We start from the raw sequence: 26,288 nt of genomic DNA, 5'->3' as shown, positions 1-26,288 counted from the left end.
TTTCTGAATTTGCTCTCCATTCAGTCTTTGGATTTTTCTATATACTAGATTCGATCTAAAACTTCTTAAGTTTAAAAATATATTTGAATAGAGTAGTTCACTGGGATGCTGAGAACTCTGTCCTCCATCATATCAGGAAGCATATGTGGTCTGGTAGTTCCACAATTAATGATGCTGGGCTGTGACAGTAGGGTTCAGGATTTTAAAAAATGAGGGAACGTGTGAGCTCATCACTACCTTTTAAGTGAGAAAATTAGGCCTAGGAAGCTATGACTTGTCCAAGAAGACATAGGGAGTTAGTGATTTGGCTGGGGCCAAACCCAGGAGCCTGATCCTGTACTCAGTCTCTCTCCACTGTATCCTTTTCCTTCTGCTATGATTACCTCTGTGTCTGTGTTCTTATTAGCTCTGTTTTTGAACATATTATTCAGTGATGATTGTCTAAAGTGGTCACTTAGATGATGGGATCTTAAGGAAGACTAAAAATTTTGCAAACAAATTATAGCTCTGCATATAAGTATGTAAATCTCGATGATACTTCTGTATCTTGGTTCTATGGGGAAGCTTCCACTCTAATTTTTCTTTGTTATACCCAGTGTCCAGGTGCTACATTATTTTTTCTTTCTGCTGACCAGGAAGGTGATGAGTTGGTATTCTCAGACTCCCAAAGCACAGCACCTATACTAGGACTAGTGACTAATTAGTTATTAAAATGACTAATTACTGATTATTCAAGTGTACAGTAGATATTAGGTGAACAAATGCAACTAAGGCTGGCAAATTGTCATGCAAATGAATCAGTCATTTTATATTAGGTAAATTGATTGCCTATAAATGATCATTTATTAATCTTTTTGGAGAATTTAATGTCCTCTCATACTTAGCACTTGACTGAAAGGTAACATTTTCATGCTAGATATTAATCAGTCCTCTTTTTTTTTTTTTTTAACCAGTGCTCTTTAAGATTATAGAAGTGGCTTTGCTTTATAGTAGGTCCCACAAGAATTTAGGACTTAGGATTCAGGTTCATCCTGAGTCCCAGCTGTTAACTGTGTCCTTTTTTCCCTGTCAGGAGGATGGTGTTCTCCAGCAGCTTAGAAATGGGGCTTCCCAGCACGACAAAGGGCATGGGTACCCTCTTTCTGTGCAACAGAGATCTGCAACAGGGTGGGATTCAAGGCCACCATGATGTGTGGAATGGCAATATTTATAGTTACAGTTTCAGCCATTTAAAGGAGGCTTTCTTAACTACATTTTAATGTTGCTGTGGGATAATTTGCGCTTTCCTGAGAAAGTTTCCTCTCAACAGAGGAAGGATTTTAAGAATTGTATCCAGAGTTTAACTTCACCAGGAAATACCACGACCATACTTCAAGCTTGTCATTTTATTAAAAATCATTCTTATTTCCTTTTTATTTCATTTATGTACTTTTTAATTATTTATGCAAGTGCCTCATTTTCTATCTTAAAGTATCTAGATGTTTTAGAAATATGTTTGCACTGTGCTGAACCACATAGTAAGTTACTGCATTATTTCCTTTTACCACAAAGAAGTACTGTGTCTCACTTAGTTCATGATTTCTGTCTCTTCTCTGAAGGTCCATATCGGTTATCTTCCTAACAAGCAAGTTCTTGGCCTCAGCAAACTTGCTCGGTAAGTATGACTGTAGTGAACAAGAGGACAGGTTTATAGGACCTGTCCCTGCATGGTGAGAATCTTATCAAGCTTTGTCTCTTGATCCATGTGGATCTCACTTGGAAGGCACATTCCAACTTACTTTATGGTTGCAGAGATAATACATAGACACACATATATACATATATATAAATATATATATATATATACATAGTCTGTCTAAGACATACTTAGAGGGCCTGAAACACAGATGCCCTTTTCTTTTCACTCCCCTGTTGGCCTGCCTTCCTTCTCCACCTCCCACCTGCTCAGCCTTGAAGCCTTACCTCATGCCTTTCTCGGCAGAGCCTTCCTAACTGGAGAGGCCCTGAAGGTAAGTACAGCTCAGCTCCCATTCTTTAAGGGTGGTTTAGCTAAGAGGGGTGAGAGAGGAAACCTGGGCAGAGGTGTAACTGCACTGCACTGTACTTTTGACTTTTAAACGAACCACCTTTGGCCTCAGCCCTGCTTTCCACTGTGCCTGGGTACCTCCATGCCTCTCTCTGGGTCCTGCAGGGCCAGTTGGTTCACTTCTGGTTCCTTTAACTCTTCAGATCCAAGACTATGCCTTTCTTGACTTTTTCACTTTCTTTTTCCCCCCTCAGCTCTATTCTGAGATAATACTTACTCTCCTCTGTTTCTGTTTGTGCTGCAGTCTTTTTTCTCTCTCTTTATCCCGTGGGTTCAGGCCTTTACTACCATTCTTAAGTTTTAGGAAAGAAGTGATATACCAGCATGGTCACCTGTGCTTAGCTAGAAGTCAACCTGAGGGTTAGTGTTTATATATCTCTGATAGGAACAGTGAAATACTGGGGGCCAGACCTAAATACCCTTTTGTGTAGTTTTCTTGTATTCCTGGGTGATGAGCAGATACTGTAAGGTGTATGTATTGGAGGAGGGTTAAAATGAAGGAGTAGGTAATGAAATGCAGTAATTGACCTCCTCCTTCTAAAAATAAACCAAGCTAAGTTTGGATAACTTGACTGAGGTGAAAGCGACCATATCAAAATTGAAATAAACATACCTTTGTGACCAACCAACTATCCTGTGGCTCTGATATGTTCCTGCTTCTTGTCTATTTAGATGATCGTGAAACGGTGGCTCAAATCCTTTCCAGTTCTGTGTTGGACGCTGTAAACACCACCCCAGCAGTCCGACACCTGCTCTCCACAGCTGTTCTTTTCCCTTTGTTTTCACTTCCATGTTCTTACTTATTTCTTCTAGGGATTAAGGAGAAAGTAGGTAGAAGAGAGAATTTAACTTCCCTAGTTTCTGACCTCATTCCTCAATCTCACAACCAGACAGGGCTCCTTGGTACCATGAAAGGATGTACTTAAATCATAACTTTTGCTTTATTGCAGTCAGGCTCTTAATACAAATATGCAAGCATGTTGGTGTCTTTCAGTGATCTGTATCCAATGGCAGTGCCAAGGAGTGGCTGAAAAATAGCACTGGTGGTGGTGGTAGGGTAATTCACCTTATTAGAATTTCTATTAGCAACCTCCTCACCAATAACTTACTCCCAAATGATAAAGTTATATCAACTGAGTACGTGTCTTTATTATAATTGGTTATGCTTACTGTTTTATAATGCATAGTCTAAATTCAGCAGGCTTGCTGTGCAAATGCAGTGGTAGGCCCAGCCCCCTGGTACCCACGTTTCCAGCAAGATTGCCAGTCCTAGACTTCTTATAGAAATCCTGGCCCTGCTCCCTCCTGTATTAGACTCTCTGTGTGTGAAAGGTGTAAAATAGATAGTTTTTATACTGTAAAAAGCCTGGCAGACCACACTAGACTGTGGTCTTAATGTAAGCAGTCTTCTCTAGAAGACCTCACTGTGTGTAGACCATGGGCAGCACCTTATAAAAATGAGTGTGAGAGTGATCTAGTGAGGTCCTGGAAAAAGTGGTGACTTGAGGGTGAACGACAATAGCCTTTGGTTTTTTCCTTTTCTAATGGGAGGAAAAGCTCTCCAATAATTAAGCTTTTATGAACAATACAAAGGAGTTAATTATTAGCATGGGGATTTGTCCTTACACGAATAGGATTAAAACGTAAGACACCAAAAAAAGGAACCAAAGAACTGAGTGTATGTTAGTTTCAGATATTTTGTAAAGATTTTAAATAAAGAATCTATTAAATAAAACAGAAGGCTAAGATATTATCCAATTGCTTATTGGATTGCTTACCCAACTGCTTATTCCTTATAAGAAGTTGGGAATATTTAGGGAATGAAAGGCTAAGATATTATCCAATTGCTTATTGGATTGTTTACCCAACTGCTTATTCCTTATAAGAAGTTGGGAATATTTAGGGAATGAAAGGCTAAGATATTATCCAATTGCTTATTGGATTGCTTACCCAACTGCTTATTCCTTATAAGAAGTTGGGAATATTTAGGGAATGAAAAGGAATAAAGCTGAATGTCTTAGAAAATTTCACCGCTCATTTTAATCTTGTATGTGAAGTTTGTTATATGCTTGCCTTCAAATGAATGACCTTTCATTTCCAGGGAAGTCAAATATCAAACAGTAAAGCTTTAAGTAACAAGAAAATGCCAGAAGTAAGTTGATCTGGTTTAACCCTGGTAGAATTCTAGAGTAAATTTAGTTTGAATAGAAATTCCGTCTGTTGCTGAAAATCCGTTGAAGATGTATTCGTTTTCTTGCTTTAGAATAATTGAGTGAACACAATGAATTGTAGTGCCTCACGTGGCTATGGTTCAGCTGTTGGACAACTACTGTGAAAGGACACTGTGCCAGTTACTGTGGTTGCTAGAGAGAAGTAGGACATGGCCACTACCCTCTAGGAGAGCCAGCAGGTGCCACAGGCTCGCCTGGTTAGGAGCCCTGGGTGCAGAGGACCCACGATGGCTATGGCCTGGCAGGGTGGAGGAGACCTAGGGGCGGAGGGCTGAGCAGAGTTCTGAACAGAAGAGAAGTGCCTCTAGGTATAGTTAATGAATAGCCAAAGGCAAATCAGAGGGTAGGAGCAAGGCATATTCCAGTGGATGGGCAGCAGGTCGATTGATCCAAGAGGTTCAGACTGGGAGATAGTTAACAACGGTAGATTAGATTACAAAGGGAATGTTTTTTTTTCTCATTTTTCTCTTATAAAAGTAACGTGCCAGTTAAACTTAAATACAAGTGAATGAGTAAAGGGAAAACATTTCTTTCCTATTTCCATTCCCCACTAGAGATCTTTCACTATCCTTCTGGAAGATTTCAGTGCAAACATGTGGCCTTAAAACTACTCGCTAAATAAGACAAAAGGGGATCATGTCCTACATTCACTACTACTTTTTAAAAAAAACTTAAAATTCCTTGAAATTCCTTGGACATCTTTTAGTCTAAAAAGTCCAAGTTCCTTTTAATGGCCACATTGTATTTTTAAAAAATTAATTACTTTTGGCAGAGCTGGGTCTGCGCTTTGGCGAGCAAGGGCTGCTCTCTAGTTGCAGCGAGCAGGCTCAGTAACTGTGTCACAGGGGCTTAGTTGCTCCATAACATGTGAAATTTTCCCGGACCAGGGATCAAACGCATGTTCCTTGCATTGGCAGGCAGATACTTAACCACTGGACTACCAGGGAAGTCCAGTATTTCTTTAATATAATTCACTTAACCAGTCTTTAAGCCTACAGCTTGAGACTTGTCAAAAATGAGGGGAAAAACTGTTGGTGGATACATTTTATCTATTTCCTTACTTTTGTCTATAAGATTACAATAAGATTACTGGCTTGAGAGTAGCTAAATTGTTTATATTACCAAATTGCTCTCCAGAAAAGATCCTACAGATCTGTACTCTGATAATAGGTTAGCGGCATGTGTTTTTCTACTGTTTTGCCAACACTGGCAAACATTCAAGGGTCTGAAGTCCAAATAAGGTAAGTAAAAATTGGTACCTAAGGTTTTAATTTGCACTTAGAGTGAGGTTGAATTTGTTCAGAAACTTTCTGATCTTAGTTTTTGCTAATTTTTCAGTTAGGTTGCTTGTCTTTTTATTACTGGTTTATATGAGCTTTCTGAATAGTAAAGCTGGGAATCATTTTCCAGGCTTATCATTTGTCTTGTTTTCTACTATCCTTTTTCACGAAGTTTAAAACTTGCATAGTCATAAATTCATGTTTTGGGGGGTTATTTTTATGACCTTATTTTTATATGTAGATCTTTGCTATATGTATTTTGGGGTGAGGAGTGAGGAGGAATCCCCTTCTTGCTGTTGTATGCTCACTGACCTCCCATACCACCCCCGCTTCCCTCACATCACCATGCTGCTTGCTGGCTATCCTTACTGCTACTCTTGGGACCTTGATGTTCCTCCTGGATTATGTTTTAAACTCCTAACTCCTGTCCTCACATCTCTTAGGATCCTTAGCTCCGCTCTCATGTGCTGCTAGAATGTTCTTTCTCAAGTGTGGGTTTGATAGTGCTTCCCCTTCATAGCTCTATAGCTCTTAATAAAGTTCAAGCTTCTTACTTTAGCTAAGTCCCACCATAACCTGGCTGTGTTTCTTGCTGTTCTGTTCCTTTTTTCTCTAGCCACACTTGAGAATTTGTAGCCTGGTATCAAGTCTAGCTTGTCAAGTCAAATTATATGAAGGCATCAGAAACACTTCTAAGATTTGCAAAGCTTAAATTATACCATCCATGGGTTCTTCCTGTAAAAGTATCAGCAGATTACTTTCCCAGTTGCCAGAGGAGCAAGAGGAGAGAAAGTATAATACAGAGTTATTATATTATATATATTATTACATATAATATATTATATATTATTATTATATATAATATATTATATTGTAATACAGAGAAAGAGACCTAGCACAGATCTTATAAGACCAGTAAGTGTGTGCATGTTCAGTCATGTCTGACTCTTTCGCATCTCCATGGTCTGGTAGCCTGCCAGGCTCTTCTGTCCATGGACTCTCCAGCAAGAATATTGGAGTGGGTTGCCTTTCCTTTCTCCAGGGGATCTTCCCAACCCAGGGATCAAGCTCGCATTTCCTGCATTGGTAGGTGGGTTTTTTTCCACTGAGCCACCTGGCTCGTTGGATTAAATGTATCCAACCCTATCCCCCCTTTAAAAAAATAAAATGCTAATTAAAATTAAGGCAAAATTTGTCAGAGGGGATAAAGTGGGTCCTCTTATTTTGAGAAGGTTGTATAATAAAAGTGGTAATGAGGACTTCCCTGGTGGTCCAGTGGTTCAGACTCTGTGCTTCTAATGCAGGGGACATGGATTTGATCCTTAGTTGGGGAACTAGAATTCCACATGCTGTGTGGCTTGGCCAAAAAAAAAATTAAAGGTAGTCATGAATCATCATCAAATGGAAACAAAACATGAACTGGCTGAAATGCATAGAGTAGCTGACAAACCTGAAGGAATAAGAACACTAATTACCTCCCAACCTTTGATATGGACAGAAGGATCTACTGGAGTGGGTAACCTTTCCCTTCTCCAGGGAATCTTCCCAACCCAGGGATCAAACTCAGGTCTCCCACATTGCAGGCAGATTTTTTTTTTACCAGCTCAGCCTCAGGGAAGCCCAAGAATACTGGAGTGGGTAGCCTATCCCTTCTCCAGGGGATCTTCCTGACCTAGGAATCGAACTGGGGTCTCCTGCATTGCAGGTGGATTCTTTACCAACTGAGCTATCAGGGAAGCCCTAAAGGATATACCATGTCGTCTCAATAGATGTACAAAAGCATTTGACAAAATTCCATGTCCATTCATGATAAAAACTCAAGAGTATAAAGGCAATATACCTTATTGCCTTGTATAGTAAAGGCTATATATGAAGTAAAGGCTATGTATGACAAACCCCCAACTAGCATCTTACTCAATGGTGACAAGCTGAAAGCATGACCTATCATAATTGCTTATAAGTTTAATAATTTTATCTGGAGATGAGAGGTTATATAACCAAACATATTCTTTAAAAATTTCTTAAAAACTTACTCAAAGATTAAAGAAAAAGATGGATGGGAATGAGCCAAGCATTAGAAACCTAGATAAGCTAGTAACCATTAGGAAAAGTAAAATTAATATTGGAAGAGGGGTGGCAGAGAAGGGGCTAAACCTAGTTAGTGTAGTTGGCATTTTTTCAAACTTTAGCATAACCACTGACTTTCATGTTAGTAATTCAAGAGTGTGAAAAAACCTAAAAAGCTGTATTAGATAAAGCTACCTATACCTGATGACAAAGCCTGACAAAGCTGTTTAATTATAGACTAATCTCAATTATGAGTATAGTCATAAAAACCCTATCAAAAAACTTTTATCATCCAAGGAGCTTTACTTTAAGAATACAAAAGTAGTTTAGATTAAAACTGAAAACTGTTGATTCCAGTAATATGGTAAACTAGATTGTAATGATATCTTGGTACGGCATACTTATATATCTTGGTATAGCATATGATATAAGGTGTATCAACATTTCACTCATTGGGGGAAGTATAAAGCAGGCATCTCTGATGGTGGTCAGTGGCCACAGGGTCCCACATTGCTCGTGGATGGCCACCTCAGGATTCCCCCAAAACTTTGCAATCCCCATCCACATTCCCTGATATCTCTGCATTCGTGGTAGTTTCCTCGGCCTTGACTGGCTTGGCAGTTGTTGGGCTGCACCCTGCAGGCCTGCAAACCTTGCGATTGCCCAGCCTCAAGACAGAAGAACAAGCCCCAAAACAGCAACAGAGATATCAACAGTTTGGTGCACAGGGGAGCCTTATGAGTTCAAAGCAAAGTCCTGGAACAACACCTCATTGTGCACAGCAGCCACCTTAGCTACTCAGGGAGAAGCAGGCTACCATTTATAGAGGGAATTGATGTCAGGTTGGCTCATCAGTTACCAGGGAAACCAGCAACTGAGTGTTGGGCAAGCACAGAGGCAGTTACCGATTAAGCTCTGTAATTAAGAGAATTGGATAGTCATGTGAGAGAAGCAGGGCCTCATTGAGCAGACGTCCAGAAAGCAAGACTACAGCCATCTTGAATGGCCTGACAATACACTAGATGATTCTCTTTAATGCTGAGAAGACAGGGATTCCGTACCTATTTCTTACTTGAAAAAGAATAAACTAGGAATAAGAAATTATAAACTGTGGGTATAAGACCGCTGTTTGACACATACTCGCATACACACACAGTAGACGGTCAATAACAAATGACGCTCTTTCAGCATAGTAGCCACTGTCAACCAGCAACAGGCAGGCACCGTGGGTGGCAGAGAAAGGTAAGAGGCGTTCCTGTTAGACTGGCGGCCTACCTGTGACTACCTTCATTGGCTGTCACAAGTAATAAAGAAGCAAGTCATCTGTTCTTGCTGAATGGCAGTTCTGTCTGAATGGCACAGTGGGGAAAGGGCTGTAACTCACTTGTAGGTGAGCTGATCCTTAAATTGAGTCCAAATTCATGACTAAAAGGCCAAATTTTAAAGAAAAGATCCTTCACATGAATTGCAATCCTCAAATGTGTAATTCTGTGACTATCTCCATGTTTTACAGCCAGAAGAAAAGGTGTTGAAAGGGAATGCATCACTGGACAGACTGTTACAAGCTGAGATCAGGGGCTCCTATCGGGGGATTACTGTGTGCTTATGTATTATAAAGAGATGTCTGAAGAAGTCTGTTTAACTCTAATCTGATTATCCTAATAGGTTTAGTTGGTACATAGTTGACGTTGGTCTGCTATTAATTAAAAGTCTTTATTTTTAGCTTGAGCTTTAAGCTCTGATTAAACAATATGATTAATTAGAACACTTGAGACATGCTCTAAAACTGATGATTTGGAAGCTTGAAAATTACTCACCTCTAATTGTTGTTTTTCCTCAATGAATGCTTACACTTCATTCTTTCTGTCTTTGTAGACTGAGGGAAGCACCACTCTTCACTCTTCACAAGCACCACTTTTGTGGTTGGTGGTCTCCTTCTGACCTCCCTCTTCTCGTTCACTTGTATCCTTCTCCTCTAAGCATTTATCCACTGCCCACACCCTACAATTACTTCAATAAAGCAATTATTCTTTAGACTTACGGGGAAGGCTTCAAGTTTCACTTCAATTTATAATTAAAACAATTCTTTCTTTTCTAGGATTGTAGAAATCTACAGTAGAAGATTACAAGGTAACTTTTAAACTATTTTATTTACAGAAAATCATTTTTTATTAAGGGAAAAGTATTTTTTGTTCTTACTACAAGTGTAATATATATGTCTTATAAAAATTAAGGGGATTCCCTGGTGGTCTAATGGTTAGGACTCGGTGCTTTCGCTGTGGTGACCCAGGTTCAATCCCTAATCAGAGAACTAAGATTCCTTCAAGCCGCATGGCATGGCACACAATAAATAAATGAAAGAGTAAAAAAAAAAACCTTGTTGGGAATATAAAACAGAAAGAGAAAGTCTACTATATTTCAGGCTTCCAGAAAAAATCATTGTATTTGCAGATTCCACCTTCCCTAATGGCTCAGATGGTAAAGAATCTGCCTGTAATGCAGGAGACCTGGGTTCAGTTCCTGGGTCGGAAAGATCCCCTGGAGAAGGAAATAGCAACCCACTCCAGTATTCTTGTCTGGAAAATCCCATGGACAGAAGAGCCTGATGAGCTACAGTCCATGGGGTTGTGAAGAGTCAGAGAAGACTGAGTGACTAATGCTTTCACTTTCATATTTTATTGCATATACCAACATTTAAAAAATCAACTTACTTTTATTATGTATTTGAAAACAGGCTTCACCCTTTTTTCCCTTACCAAATCTTAAACTTTTTTTTTTTCACATACACATAACCATGTCTTTTATTTTGCTGACTGTTCAGCATTCCATTGTACAGCTGGGCTGTGGCATGATTTAACCAATTCCTGCTCTGATATTTGGGGATTTTGTCAATTTTCAAATAAATGCAGTGCTGCAGTGAACACTTATGTTTTCAAAGATATTGTTTATTCAGCACAGGAAAATTTAGGTTAAATCATTGGTTGTCAACATGGCTCTAAGAGCAATTTAATAATTGGACTATAGCCCCTTTGTTAATCTTGTTGCAAGCTGTGTATTCATTTATTTTGCTCTCCGTACGTGGGGCGCTGGTTGTCAGGATTCTGTCGGTCTTTGTGCGCACGGAAGAGACAGTCGTCATTCTAATCTGTTCCCTCCAGTGGCGCTGGAGGGCGCCGGGGCTTCCTCAGTTCCCTTTGGCGCCTGTACTGCAGGCGAGGGAAGTGAACAGGGGCGTCCCGTGGCCTGGGCCGCAGAGCAAGCACATTGGTGAAAGGTGGTGGCTCTTCAACCTCACCAAAGTCTTGCTTTTAAGATTTCAAATATTCTAGAAACAGCAAAAGCTTCCAGCTGTCTGTTCGTGTCAGACTCACTGAGCTCCTTGTCACATCCACAGTTCAGGAGCGCCTTACGAAACAAATTGCCGTAGCAATCATAGAGGCCTTGCGACCTGCTGGAGTGGGGGTCGTGGTTGAAGCAACGTAAGTCTGTTTGCATTTAATAATGTCATAGTGGTTTTTGGGGTTGGAGGTGTAGGGAGTCATAGGCTTAGGTGTAGTGAATGTACACAACAGTAACAGCTAATGATTTCTTTAGCTCTTTGATTCTTTGAGCAGAGTTTTCCAAATATGTTGTCACATATTTAAACAATAAAGAGTTGTACCTAAAAACAAGTAAAAAGGGCAACTGAAGACACTTCTTCTGAAATTTGAGGATTATGTACGTCTTCTGAATTCTGAGGATTATGTACGTCTTGTGGGCAGTTTTCACCCATTCTTTGTGCACTGCTGGCTAACTTCACCCACTTTGGTCACCGTTCTCTGGATCCCGCTTGGTGAGACCAGTGTGCCTCAGTACTTCTCTGAACACCTAGGCTAGCTAAGTGCTGCTTGCCTGGAGAATCCCAGGGACGGGGGAGCCTGATGGGCTGCCGTCTATGGTGTCGCACAGAGTCGGACACGACTAAAGCGACTCAGCAGCAGCTAAGTGCTGACTTGGTCCTGAAGATGGATCAAGTGAGAACTCTGAATTTCTTTTTCTCTAGAAGTTATGTATCTCTGTAGACCTTTGTATTAGTTTCACCCAGGAAGAAAATTCCACTTTTCCTCCTCTGACTGGACGCCTTAAGGACCCAACCATTGACAACAATAAAAGCTGTAAGGCTTAGGAACTTAAAAAGATGTTTTAGAACAAATTTATCTAAGAAGTGACACTTTGACATACTTGATAACTGTGATTTAATCTTTTGGGCTGCCTTTATTTAAAAACCAAACCAGCAACTGTCTACTCCATGGACTACCTTTGTTGCCTTGTTTCATAGACACATGTGCATGGTAATGCGAGGAGTGCAGAAAATGAACAGCAGAACCGTGACGAGCACAATGTTGGGGGTGTTCCGGGAGGACCCGAAGACTCGGGAAGAGTTTCTGAGCCTCATCAAGAGCTGAGCCTCAGCTTGTGCCACGTGATTTTCAGATCGTGCAGCTAGAAGCGTTGTTTTGTCTGGTCTTAATTGTTTGTACATTCCACTTCCAGTTGTTACAGATGTGAACTCTCATCTTTGTCATTAATTGTATTTAATAATTATTTATAGCAAGTCAAATAAAAGTAATTAATTAAGGGGTGAGCCCTGAATTTTCTTCTTGCCACCTTTTAGTGGCAACATTCAAGAAAACTGCCAATAGTGTAAGTTGCAACCCCATGGACTATAGCCCGCCAGGCTCCTCTGTCCCTGGAATTCTCCAGGCAAGAATACTGGAGTGGGTAGCCATTCCCTTCTCCAGGATAGTGTAAGTTACTTATATAAAACCCCTGCCTTTCAGGTAACCTGAGGGTGCTGGGAAGGGAGAAGGATTCGTGTGTTTTGTTCAGAGTATGGTAATTTGATTCAGAAGCATAGCAATGTTGGGAATGGGAGAAAATTATGGTCAGTATGTTTATTTTACCCTCTCCAAACAAAAATGGTGTCATGCTTGAAATAATTTATATACAGTGTGCAGCATTGCTCTGCAAATTCAAAATCCAAAAGGCTCCACTTTAATCATGATTATTTAACCACCAGTGACACTTTATTTTTTATATATTTTTTAAACTATCCAGTTGTAACATGTCACCAAGGGAAGGTAAGTGGAATATCTATGTATTTTAATTTCACTATGAGTTAAAAAGGCAATTTCTACCTTCTGTTCTTTTTAAAATTCAAGTACAGGAAATTAGTTCCTGGAGTTGTTTACGAGTATATTCTCATGTCAATATACAGGGATTTAGACATTTAACTCTCTGTGCCTTGAGGAGAATATCACACCATTTAGAGTGTAGATACCTTTGCCTTTTTTTTTAAAAAAGCCATTATTTTATAAGACTTAGTCCTGACATTGCAAATAACTAGTTCTCACAGTTCTACCTTTTCATTTTTCTTGGGAGCTTACTTTGTGAGTTCCTTGTAGATGCCGCAAAAAAAAATTTTTTTAACCTATCAAATATTTTTCTAAGTATTTACAGAAACTTTTGAAAGTGTCCATCATTTTCAGGTTTGCAGAACCATAGCTTCCGGGAGCGTGAGAGAATGCAGATTGCACACTGAACTGTTTTGAGCTCTGTCCCATGTCTAATGAAAACGATTTTGTTGGTGTCTGTGAAAATGCACCATCATTTTCTGGAATGAGTGTGAAATACTGGAAACTGGTATACTAGTTTCCCGTGTGGTCCAAGTGGATCTTATCTTTGGTGTGACTGTTCAAGTGGGATAGGTCTTTTAGTCCAGGAAGCTGCTGCCTTATTAATGATTATCTTAAAATTTCCTCCACTGGGGCAGTGTGGGCCAAATCGAAACAAACAACAACAGCTAAAAACCCCAACTCTCTGCAAAAACAAACACGGTTATTCCATGGAGAAGTCTCTGACATGGAGAAGGCTGACACTGTGCTCTTCAAATTTATCCTGCTACCTTAACAAGGATTAACTCCATACTTGCTGTAACTCTGGCAGTTCTGTCTCTGCCACTCTGATGCTGTTTGGCTTATGCAAGGGCAAGATGGCAGAGGTGGGTTTTTGTGTGTGTTTTTTTTAAATTTTAACTCTTCCCTACTTCTAGTTCCTTTTATTTTTTTCTATATTTGGAGTTTCTAAAGTAGTTTGGTGGTTGATTCTGAGTTCCTTTTAAAATCTAACCTGATATAGACATTATCCTGTTTAAAATTTAGACAGAGATAGAATTAACATTCATCTCATGCTTAATATTTTAAAGTTTTTACAGCTGTGACTTGGAGGACCAAAGAAATTGTTAGCTGTTAATTCATCTTCCTGAAATCAATTGTATTCCTTTTTAACTCTTTAAGATTCCCTAGAAGTGTTCTCATAAAAGTTTAAAATATCCATGGTATCAGTCTAGAGTATTGGTAAATGCAGAGTAACTACCTTGTCTGTTTTACTCTGGTCTGTAAGTTATTCAAAATTACCTTTTCATATCTGTGGCCTTGAGTTCATTTCAGAAGTTTTTAAGAATTTGATGCATTTAAATACACTATTCAATTTAATTGTTCAACTTTTATGTATGGTGTATATTGTTCCTGAAGTTGGTTTTATTTAAATTATTAAACTGTTATGACTTTGTTCTTGTGAAAATAGTTTGTTTTTGAACCACTCAATTATTTTTATTGCATTCTATTTTAGCAAAGATACCCTTCATAATGGCTTCTCTCAGCCACCAAGCTATTAGATTATAAATCCCAGAACATAAATTTACCCCCGGCTCTCTGTCTCCCTTTGGGTATTACTTTCCTCACCCTCCTGCAGTAATGGGAAGGGGAGATCTAAGGTAAGAGTAAGGAATCTGAATGACCCTCATGTCCCTGTTCTAAGCCTAACTTTGGGTAACTGCAGCTCCTGAGAACTGGCACTGCTTTCTGTGTGGGAGCAGCTGAGGAGGGAAGAGCTGGCTGGGGCAGGGAGCTGTGCAGTGCAGGGAGTAGAAGAGTTTCTCTCTCTTTCATAGGGAAGAGCCTGCCTGGAAACTTCCAAGGAGGAGGAAAAGTTTGCTGCCACTTTTCTGTCCATGCCTGGTGACCTCATCAATCCATCTCTTGGGCAGTCTTCCCATTCCCCACTCCAAGTAGGCAGAGGCCCCAGCCCTCACTGATTGTCAGCCTGTCCAGGAGCCGGGGCCACTATAGTGGCCTGCTTCTCCTTGAAGGATCTGATAGCCTATAGATAGTGAACCTAATCACCTAAGCTAGGAAAGAACAAAACATTCCTGGGTTTTTTTGGCCATGCCACACAGCTTGTGGGACCTTAGTTTACCTCCCATGGATCCAATCCACACCCTTGGCAGTGAAAGTGCAGAGTCCTATTCACTGGGCCACTAGGGAATTCTTAAAACATTCCTGAAAACCTCAACTCACAGGTGTCAATAAAACAGTGAGCTACCCAATAAGCCCAAGCTGCTGCTTCTGAGTTCTTTCCCACTAAAGACTGAATTGGTTGAAAGAACAGAGCTGGAGAAATTATGCCCTCTGACTCTGGACTATACTACAAAGCTACAGCAATCAAAGCTACAGTACTGGACAAAAACTAAAACAGATCAGTGAAACAAAACAGAGCCAAGAAATAAACCCTTGCACTTATGGCCAATGTATGACAAAGAAGGCAACAATATACAGCAGAGAAGACGGTCCCTTCAGTAAGTGGTACTGGGGAAATTGAACAGCTATAAATAAAAGAATAAAATTAAACCATTCTCTAACACCATACACAAAAATAAACTCAAAATGGACTGCTGCTGCTGCTGCTGCTAAGTTGCTTCAGTCGTGTCCGACTCTGTGCGACCCCATAGATGGCAGCTCACCAGGCTCCACCATCCCTGGGATTCTCCAGGCAAGAACACTGGAGTGGGTTGCCATTTCCTTCTCCCATGCATGAAAGTGAAAAGTAAAAGTGAAGTCAGTCGTTTCCGACTCTTAGCGACCCCATGGTCTGCAGCCTACCAGGCTCCTCCATCCATGGGATTTTCTAGGCAAGAGTACTGGAGTGGGGTGCCGTTGCCTTCTCCCGAAATGGACTAGAGACCAGATATTATAAAACTCCTAGAGGAAAACATAGGCAGAATACTTTCTGACACAAATTGCAGCAATATTTTTTTGGATCCATCTTCTAGAGTAATTGGAGAAGGCAATGGCAACCCACTCCAGTACTCTTGCCTGGAGAATCCCATGGACAGAGGAGCCTGGTGGGCTGCAGTCCATAGGGTCGTGAAGAGTCGGACACAACTGAGTGACTTCCCTTTCCCTTCTAGAATAATAGAAATAAAAGTATAAATGAATAAATGGGATGTAATTAAACTTTTACACAGCAAAGGAAGCCATAAACAACATGAAAAGACAACCTATGGAATGAGAGAAAATATTTGCAAATCATGTGACTGAAAACGGATTAATTTCCAAAATATCCAAGCCCCAAGTACATCTCAATATATATATATGGAAAAAAAAAATAGGCAGAAGACCTGAATAAACATTTTTCCAAAAGACATACAGTTGACCAACAGGCATATGAAAAAATGCTCAATATCGCTAATTACTAGAAAAATGCAGATCAAAACTACAATACTGTATCACCTAACACCAATCAAAATGGCTATCATAAAAAAATCTACAAGTAATAAAGGCTAGAGATGGTGTGGAAAAAAAGGAACCCTTGTACATTGTTGGTGGGAATGTAAATTGGTGCAACCACTATGGAGAACAATACAGAAGTTCCTCAAAAAACTAAAAATAGAGTTACGATGTAATCCGGCAATCACACTCCCATATACCTTCTGCCCTACTCATGTGCAGCTTCCCCTTATCAACATCCCCAGCCACAGTGGTACATTTATTACAACTGATGAACCTACACCAATACATCATAGTCTCTCAAAGTTGACTGTTTACATTAGGTTTCACTCTTGGTGTTGTACATGCTATGGGTTTAGACAAATGTATAATAATATGTTCAGTTCAGTTCAGTCACTCAGTCATGTCCGACTCTTTGCAACCCCATGAATCACAGCACGCCAGGCCTCCCTGTCCATCAGCAACTCCTGGAGTTTACCCAGACTCATGTCCATCCAGTCGGTGATGCCATCCAGCCATCTCGTCCTCTGTCGTCCCCTTGTCCTCCTGCCCCCAATCCCTCCCAGCATCAGGGTCTTCTCCAATGAGTCAACTCTTCGCATGAGGTGGCCAAAGTACTGGAGTTTCAGCTTCAGCATCATTCCCTCCAAAGAAATCCCAGGGCTGATCTCCTTCCAAATGGACTGGTTGGATCTCCTTGCAGTCCAAGGGACTCTCAAGAGTCTTCTCCAACACCACAGTTCAAAAGCATCAATTCTTTGGCACTCAGCTTTCTTCACAGTCCAACTCTCACATCCACGCATGACCACTGGAAAAACCGTAGCCTTGACTAGACGGACCTTTGTTGGCAAAGTAATGGCTCTGCTTTTGAATATGCTGTCTAGGTTGGTCATAACTTTCCTTCCAAGGAGGAAGCGTCTTTTAATTTCATGGCTGCAATCACCATCTGCAATATGTAGTCACCATTATAGTATCATACAGAGTAGTTTCACTGCCATAAAAATCATTCATGTTCCAAGATTTTTACTTGGTAATGGAATTATTTTCTTTATTTCCTCTTTAGATTGTTTTTTTTGGTTGATGTGTTTTTCACAGCCTTTTTAAAGCTGTAGATTCACTCTTGTTCCCTTTCTTCCATATTATCTTTTACCATTTATTTGGTCATTTGCTCTTGAGAAGCCCTATGTTTACCCCCAAGAAATGTTAAATGCTGGAATGTCTATGGCTGTCCAACCAAGGGAAATTTCAGCTGAGAGTAAGAGAAGGGTTATTTTCTTCTACAGCACTCCTCCATGACCTTGTACTCTACTCCTGAGGCAGCCCGCCCCGCCGCCCCCCAGTTTGGTCCTGCTCAGCCTTCACCTGGGACATAGCACTCCTTTGTTTCGTAGCTCAGAGTCATCCTCCCACATATGGAACAGAGTTCACTCCTCCTTTTTTGGGAAGGTCTGTCCTTTCTGGACAGGCTTCAGTTTTGAAACATCTACCACATGACTTCCTTGGCTTCATCATGGTGGTTTCCTTGGCTTTCAAGATTTGAGTTAAGGAGGAAGTGTTATTGTAGGACTGGAAATGGTGAATCCCACAAGTCTGGACATCACTTTGCTGGCCTGATTCTGGGGAATTCCAGGGTTTTAGATGGGCCAATTGGAGTGTTTGTGTGCCTGACTTCAATTACTTACATTTCCATGGCCCTCTAAGCATGAATACCAGGCTCTGGCTGACTGGAGGGAAGTGAGTGACACACCCAGTCTTAGGTTGAGGTTCTTTTAATGCTTTCTATAATGGTGTAGTTATGACTTGCTTACAAATCCTGTTGGGATGACTCCTAGCACATGCAGTGCAAGGCCCTAATGTGTCCATCCACTTTTCCTCTTATTTCACATTCTCTTGTTTGGTTTGAGCAATGTGTCCACAACTCTGACCTTTTGAGAAATCCTTGAACTTTGGGAACTGACCGTGCTGCCCAGAAAGCTGTGGTTTGGCTGTTGATCAGTGCTGAGAAGGCTGTGTTGAGGGAGAGCTGTGATGAAATGCCAGGGTGTGTATCAAAACTTCCTCTGAGGCTGTCATACTTAGGTTTTGTTAATTTTCTCCGGGTTTTAGAATGAGTTTCTCCTCTTTTTATATATTTGAAAATGTGCCAAATGTATAGACAAAGATACTTGTCTTTTTGGAGGTTTCTCATGTCACCCATGTGATGACACTAATCTTTAAAGTCATATTTGATCTTGACTGGTATACTTCATTATGGAGACTTTTCTTTTTGTAGGGCAATGTCACTTGTAAAATCTAAGGGTAAACTGAATGAGAAACAGAAACACTAGTAAGTAAAAATCAGTTTAAAACAACCAGGGATGAAAAGCAGTGGCCAGCCAGTTATGACGACAGGTGATTGATCCAAAGTAACTGCCAACTTTGTTAACATTTTTCCATCTCTAAACCATCCTTAAAGAAAATCATATATGGGGTTACACCATCCTCACGGTAGTCCAGCAGAGCAACCATGCCATCTGGATTCATGTTTTCACCAATAAAGAACTGATAGTTTTTGAAATTAGCAAGGATGTGCTTGATTTGTTCTGCAGCCCCTGTCATAAAAGGTTTTACTCTTTCTGGTCTCTGTTCTTCAAGTTTCCCTTTGATTGACTTCATGTAATCTTTGATGTACTTCTTGTAGGCTTCTTTTGTGAAGCTGGTTTCCTGCAAGTGATGGTTCATGACAATATCGACACCAGTGATTACTAGGACTTAAACAGATGGGACTGATGTCATCTCGAGCTCTTCATTTGTTTTGAACGTTGATTTATTTGGAGCGGAGGCATTGTTTTTGAGAAAACGTGTCATGTAGGTTGTCTAAAAATAAAACGCATTTAAACTCAAAAAAAAAAATAAATAAAACAACCAGGGACCATGTAATTATTTCACAGTGGTCATTTGGAAAGTAACTTTAAGCATATCTAATCTCAGGCAAAACTTCTCATTGCTAGGTCCTTCTGAAAGCTGACTCATCTGTGAGCAAGAAGCATGTGAGGTTGAAGTTCTCATCCAAAATCTTATCTTTTTCTTGCTAAACAGTTGTCAAAATCACCTTCTAACAGAGGGCTTAAGGTGACTTATGTCAATGCTTGATCATTTTAGCAGAATTTCCATATAAATTTAATATTTAGAAGATAATTAGAACATTAGAAATATCTCGTGTACTTAAAACATCAATAGGTCAACAATGAATTCTCGTGAACCTTTAACTATTGGTTTGGGCAAAAAGTTTATTCAGTTTTTCCTATAAGCCAGCACTTAGTCCAGTCGCTCAGTCGTGTCCGACTTTTTGTGACCCCATGGACTGCAGTACTCCAGGCTTCCCTGTCCATCACCAACTCCCGGAGCTTACTCAAACTCATGTCCATCGAGTTGGTGATGCCATCCAACCGTCTCATCCTCTGTTGTCTTCTCCTCCTGCCTTCAATCTTTCCCAGCATCAGGGTCTTTTCAGATGAGTCAGTTCTTCACATCAGGTGGCCAAAGTATTGGAGTTTCAGCTTCAGCATCAGTCCTTCCAATGATTATTCATGACTGATTTCCTTTAGGATTGACTGGTACTAGTAGCACTTGTCTTTAACTTCATTTGAAACAATTCTATTAGATTGTATTGTGACAGCTGTCATATCAGTGTGCATTGAAAAAAATTGCTGAATTTTTGTGTAGCCATTTAAATATTGAAGATAGAAGAAAAAAGCAACATTTTGGCATATTATGCTTTATTATTTCAAGAAAAGTAAAAACACTACTGAAACACACACAAAAAGATTTGGGCAGTGTATGCAAAAGGGGCTGTGACCGATCGAAAATGTCAAAAGTGGTTTATGAAGCTTCTGAAGCTTCCTGCTGGAGATTTCCCACTGGATGATGCTCCGTGGCTAGGTAGACCAGTTGAAGTTGATAGGGATCAAATTGAGACATCAATTGAGAAAAATCAACATTATAACATGTGGGAGATAGCTGACAAATTCAAAATATCCAAACAGAGCACTGAATATCATTTGCATCAGCTTGATTATGTTAGTCACTTTGATGTTTGGGGTCCATGTAAGTTAAGCGGGAGTGGGGTGGCACCTTCTTGACTGTATTTCTGCACGTGATTCTCCATTTAAATGTAAAGAAAACATTTCACTTTTAAAACATTGTAATGAGTGATGAAAAGTGGATACTGTACAATAATATGGAATGGAAGAGTTCATGGGGCTATTGAAATGAACCACCACACCAAAAGCAGGTCTTGGTGATGTGTATATGGTGGCATTGGGAGTCCTCTATTATAAGCTCCTTGTGGAAAACCAAATGATAAATTCCAGCAAGTACTGCTCCAAAGTAGACCAACTGAAAGCAGCACTCGACAAAAAGCATCTGGAATTAGTGAAGAGAAAATGCATAATCTTTCATCAGAGTAATGCAAGATTGCACGTTTCTTTGATGACCAAGCTTTGTTACAACTGGGCTGGGAAGTTCTGATTCATCTTCCTGTTTGCCAAACATTGCACCTTCAGATTTGCATTTATTTCAGTCTTTACAAAATTCTGTTAATGGAAAAAATTCCAATTCCCTAGAGGACTGTAAAAAAACACCTGAAACTGTTCTTTGCTCAAAAAGATAAAAAGTTTTGGGAAGATGGAATTATGAAGTTGCTTGAAAAATGGCAGAAGGTAGTAGAATAAAATAGTGAGTATATTGTTCAATAAAGTTCTTGGTGAAAATGAAAAATGTGTCTTCTATTTTTACTTATAAACTGAAGGAAACTTTTGGCCAACCCACAAACACTGTAAAAGAATGTTAAAATCAAGATGAAACCCCAAACCCTGAGAACTGATAATTTACATTTCCTGTATTTTAGCTTTTTTTGAGGACGGAAGAGAAATCTTCCAGATTTCGACAAACCGTATGCTGATAGGATGAGACAAAGGATAAGATTCGTATCTTGGATCTTTCCAGACAGGCATGTTAGATGGTAACTAGAGAGGATTAATTGCTAGCTGGATCTGAGCTCAGGCTTGGGCATGGAGGGAACTGGTTTGGAAGTGTGAGGGGTTCCCTGAACTCTGGTGCAGACTATGAGGGTTTCACTCAAGGAAGGGTATGATGTGGGCATAAAACCATTCTTCAGACAGTTGGCGATGGTCTCCTTCTAGAGCCAGGTATCTTCCATTGCCTTTAGCCCCAGGCAGTCCTCTGTGTATAGGGCGCTCTCCTGTGAGGGAATGGTTTTCTTGGCTTGGCCACTTCTGTAAAATCCAAACTCCTCAGAATCCATGGGGTCCACAGTGGAATTATTGAGGAATTTCACCGTCACAAACTTCTTCAGGGCCATCAGGTTCTTCTTGGAGGACTCAGTGACGCCTCTCCCTGATTAATATCTGCCCAGAAGATGCTCTGGTTGTGGTACCTGGCCTCCTTTTCGGGCTTGTGCCAGTATCTGCTTGCACCAGGCGTGCTGGCACAGCTTTGTCTGTAAGCCCAACATCCAGTGTTTTTCTGATCAAGTCATAGATGTGAGCGCTTCCTCCCAGGCACCGAGGAAGTCTAAAAACACCTTGACGTTGTCCCCCAGCTGAGATGAGATTGCTCATGGGAGGTGATGGGCATCTCTGAGACACTGCCCATAGAAATTGGCCTCCCTGGGAGGATCCAATAGCATTGTAGCCCTACTGAAACCTAGGATCTTTAGCAAGAATCTTGCCAATTGTTGTTACTGGGAAGCCAAGATTCAAAAAGAAGCCGTTCACCACATCCTCTATCAGCGTCTTACCAATCCCTAAAGATAAGACATAAATTTCAGGTATTTTCTTCTCAACCATTTTTTAAAATATCACCCATGCCTAAGGGATTACAACAGCTATCTCCCATCCCATGCCAGAAATAATGATCATAATGCATCTTACATTCTGATAGTTACAGAGACTGCTTACCACTTTAGACCCATCAGTGGCAGTGGTGCCAGTGGGTCACAATGCCCTAGCACTAGGGGCATGCGGGACCCTGGAAGGAAAATGAGCCACCATCTTGATTCAATCACATGACAGCACTCTCAACAGTTTTGTTAAGAACATTTATTTCATTTTATCAGTGAGCAAGTTGAGGCTTCAGTTCAGTTCAGTCACTCAGTCGTGTTCAACTCTTTGCGACCCCGTGAACCGTAGCATGCCAGGCCTCCCTGTCCATCACCAACTCCTGGAGTTCACTCAAACTCATGTCCATTGAGTCAGTGATGCCATCTAGCCATCTCATCCTCTGTCGTCCCCTTCTCCTCCTGCCCCCAATCCCTCCCAGCATCAGGGTCTTTTCCAATAAGTCAACTCTTCACATGAGGCGGCCAAAGTACTGGAGTTTCAGATTTAGCATCATTCCTTCCAAAGAACACCCCTGACTGATCTCCTTTAGAATGGACTGGTTGGATCTCCTTGCAGTCCAGGGGACTCTCAAGAGTCTTCTCCAACACCACAGTTCAAAAGCATCAATTCTTTGGCGCTCAGCCTTCTTCACAGTCCAACTCTCACATCCATACATGACCACTGGAAAAACCATAGCCTTGACTAGATGGACATTTGTTGGCAAAGTAATGTCTCTGCTTTTGAATATGCTATCTAGGTTGGTCATAACTTTCCTTCCAAGGAGTAAGCGTCTTTTAATTTCATGGCTGCAGTCACCATCTGCAGTGATTTTGGAGCCCCCCAAAATAAAATCTGACACTGTTTCCACTGTTTCCCCATCTATTTCCCATGAAGTGATGGGACCAGATGCCATGATCTTCGTTTTCTGAATGTTGCGCTTTAAGCCACCTTTTCCACTCTCCTCTTTCACTTTCATCAAGAGGCTTTTTAGTTCCTCTTCACTTTCTGCCATAAGGGTGGTGTCATATGCATATCTGAGGTTATTGATATTTCTCCTGGCAATCTTGATTCCAGCTTGTGCTTCTTCCAGCCCAGCGTTTCTCATGATGTACTCTGCATAGAAGTTAAATAAGCAGGGTGACAGTATACAGCCTTGATGAACTCCTTTTCCTATTTGGAACCAGTCTGTTGTTCCATGTCCAGTTCTAACTGTTGCTTCCTGACCTGCATATAGGTTTCTCAAGAGACAGATCAGGTGGTCTGGTATTCCCATCTCTTTCAAAATTTTCCACAGTTTATTGTGATCCACACAGTCAAAGGCTTTGGCATAGTCGATAAAGCAGTAATAGATGTTTTTCTGGAACTCTCTTGCTTTTTCCATATCCAGCAGATGTTGGCAATTTGATCTCTGGTTCCTCTGCCTTTTCTAAAACCAGCTTGAACATCTAGAAGTTCATGGTTCACATATTGCTCAAGCCTGGCTTGGAGAATTTTGAGCATTCCTTTACTAGCTTGTGAGATGAGTGCAATTGTGCGGTAGTTTGAGTGTTCGTTGGCATTGCCTTTCTTTGGGACTGGAATGAAAACTGGCCTTTTCCAGTCCTGTGGCCACTGCTGAGTTTTCCAAATGTGCTGGCATATTGAGGGCAGCACTTTCACAGCATCATCTTTCAGGATTTGAAAGAGCTCAACTGGAATTCCATCACCTCCACTAGCTTTGTTCGTAGTGATGCTTTCTAAGGCCCACCTGACTTCACATTCCAGGATGTCTGGCTCTAGGTCAGTGATCACACCATCGTGATTATCTGGGTCGTGAAGATCTTTTTTGTACAGTTCTTCTGTGTATTCTTGCCGCCTCTTTTTAATATCTTCTGCTTCTGTTAGGTCCATACCATTTCTGTCCTTTATCGAGCCCATCTTTGCATGAAATGTTCCCTTGGTATCTCTAATTTTCTTGAAGAGATCCCTAGTCTTTCCCATTCTGTTGTTTTCCTCTATTTCTTTGCATTGATCGCTAAAGAAGGCTTTCTTATCTCTCCTTGCTATTCTTTGGAACTCTGCATTCAGATGCTTATATCTTTCCTTTTCTCCTTTGCTTTTTGCTTCTCTTCTTTTCACAGCTCTTTGTAAGGCCTCCCCAGACAGCCATTTTGCTTTTTTGCATTTCTTTTCTATGGGAATGGTCTTGATCCCTGTCTCCTGTACAAAGTCATGAACCTCCGTCCATAGTTCATCAGGCACTCTATCTATCAGATCTAGTCCTTTAAATCTATTTCTCACTTCCACTGTATAATCATAAGGGATTTGATGTAGGTCATACCTGAATGGTCTAGTGGTTTTCCCTACTTTCTTCAATTTAAGTCTGAATTTGGTAATAAGGAGTTCATGGTCTGAGCCACAGTCAGCTCCTGGTCTTGTTTTTGCTGACTGTATAGAGCTTCTCCATCTTTGGCTGCAAAGAATATAATCAATCTGATTTCAATGTTGACCAATGGTGATGTCCATGTGTAGAGTCTTCTCTTGTGTTGTTGGAAGAGGATGTTTGCTATGACCAGTGCATTTTCTTGGCAAAACTCTATTAGCCTTTGCCCTGCTTCATTCCGTATTCCAAGGCCAAATTTGCCTGTTACTCCAGGTGTTTCTTGACTTCCTACTTTTGCATTCCAGTCCCCTATAATGAAAAGGACATCTTTTTTGGGTGTTAATTCTAAAAGGTCTTGTAGGTCTTCCTAGAACCGTTCAACTTCAGCTTCTTCAGTGTTACTGGTTGGGGCATAGGCTTGGATCACTGTGATATTGAATGATTTTCCTTGGAAACGAACAGAGATCATTCTGTCGTTTTTGAAATTGCATCCAAGTACTGCATTTCAGACTCTTTTGTTGACCATGATGGCTACTCCATTTCTTCTAAGGGATTTCTGCCCACAGTAGTAGATACAATGGTCATCTGAGTTAAATTCACCTATTCCAGTCCACTTTAGTCCACTGATTCCTAGAATGTCGATGTTCATTCTTTCCATCTCCTGTTTGACCACTTCCAATTTGCCTTGATTCCTGGACCTAACATTCCAGGTTCCTATGCAATATTGTTCTTTACAGCATCGGACCTTGCTTCTATCACCAGTCACATCCACAACTGTGTATTGTTTTTGCTTTGGCTCCATCCCTTCATTCTTTCTGGACTTATTTCTCCACTGATCTCCAGTAGCATATTGGGCACCTACCGATATGGGGAGTTCCTCTTTCAGTATCCTATCATTTTGCCTTTTCATACTGTTCATGGGGTTCTCAAGGCTAGAATACTGAAGTAGTTTGCCATTCCCCTCTCCAGTGGACCACATTCTGTCAGACCTCTCCACCATGACCCACCTGTCTTGGGTGGTCCCGCACGGCATGGCTTAGTTTCATTGAGTTAGACAAGGCTGTGGTCCATGTGATCAGATTGACTAGTTTTCTGTGAGTATGGTTTCAGTGTGTCTGCCCTCTGATGCCCTCTCGCAACACCTACTGTCTTACTTGGGTTTCTTTTACCTTGGACGTAGGGTATCTCTTCACGGCTGCTCCAGCAAAGCACAGCCGCTGCTCCTTACCTTGGACGAGGGGTATCTCCTCATGGCCACCCCTCCTAACCTTGAAGTTGGGGTTTAGGGAGAATTAAATGACTTGCCTTCTGGCCACTGGGTTAAAGAGAGGAGGTTCCTGTCTTGGCTCTCCATCTGTTGGTCATCTTGTTAACCAATGGTCCTAAACCACGAGATCATGTCTAGCTCACTGTTGTAAATGAACAGTCTTTTCCAGTTGACCTCTGAACCTCTGAGTGCCCACTCTTTTGAATTGGAATCAGATTTTATTTTAATTTTAGATTTTAAGATCAGGCCCAGCCACGTTTGATTATTGTGCAGTATTTGCTAAAACAGAGTTTTCCACCCACAGTTTGTGTCAGCCTCAATATATAGAATCAGATTTTTGAAGGTGTCCACAATCGACTTTGCCCTTTGAACTCAAAAGTGCTGCTGGGAGTAACTTTAAAGTGCGGCGGTGGGGTTGGGGGGGTGTGTGTGAATCGGCTACCTGTAGTTCTAGCTGATCACACAGTCTTAAATGCTCACACTTTAAAAATACTGCATATATATTTT

General features: G+C 40.8%; 1 protein-coding gene and 1 pseudogene across 3 annotated transcripts in view; one reads left to right on the top strand and one right to left on the bottom strand.

The window, feature by feature from the left end:
* GCH1 (GTP cyclohydrolase 1) overlaps nucleotides 1–19,174 on the top strand; it is a 61,994-nt gene extending 42,820 nt beyond the window's left edge. Inside the window, exons 3-6 of one of the 3 annotated variants that reach the window (XM_002690949.7) lie at nucleotides 1,599–1,654; nucleotides 9,763–9,794; nucleotides 11,059–11,143; nucleotides 11,983–19,174. In XM_002690949.7, the coding sequence (XP_002690995.1) occupies nucleotides 1,599–1,654; nucleotides 9,763–9,794; nucleotides 11,059–11,143; nucleotides 11,983–12,109 (300 nt within the window). In that variant the 3' untranslated portion in view covers nucleotides 12,110–19,174. The other 2 variants (XM_015473212.3, XM_059890872.1) reach the window with 2 other exon arrangements.
* Nucleotides 19,175–21,384: 2,210 nt separating this feature from the next.
* Nucleotides 21,385–22,168, bottom strand: LOC112448563 (palmitoyl-protein thioesterase 1-like; annotated as a pseudogene).
* Between the last annotated feature and the right edge of the window lie 4,120 nt (nucleotides 22,169–26,288).

Source organism: Bos taurus, chromosome 10 (assembly GCF_002263795.3).
Source record: "Bos taurus isolate L1 Dominette 01449 registration number 42190680 breed Hereford chromosome 10, ARS-UCD2.0, whole genome shotgun sequence".
NCBI classification, from domain to species: Eukaryota; Metazoa; Chordata; class Mammalia; order Artiodactyla; family Bovidae; genus Bos; species Bos taurus.
Note: the sequence above shows the minus strand (reverse complement) of the source record. Positions and strands in the feature narration are given on the sequence as shown.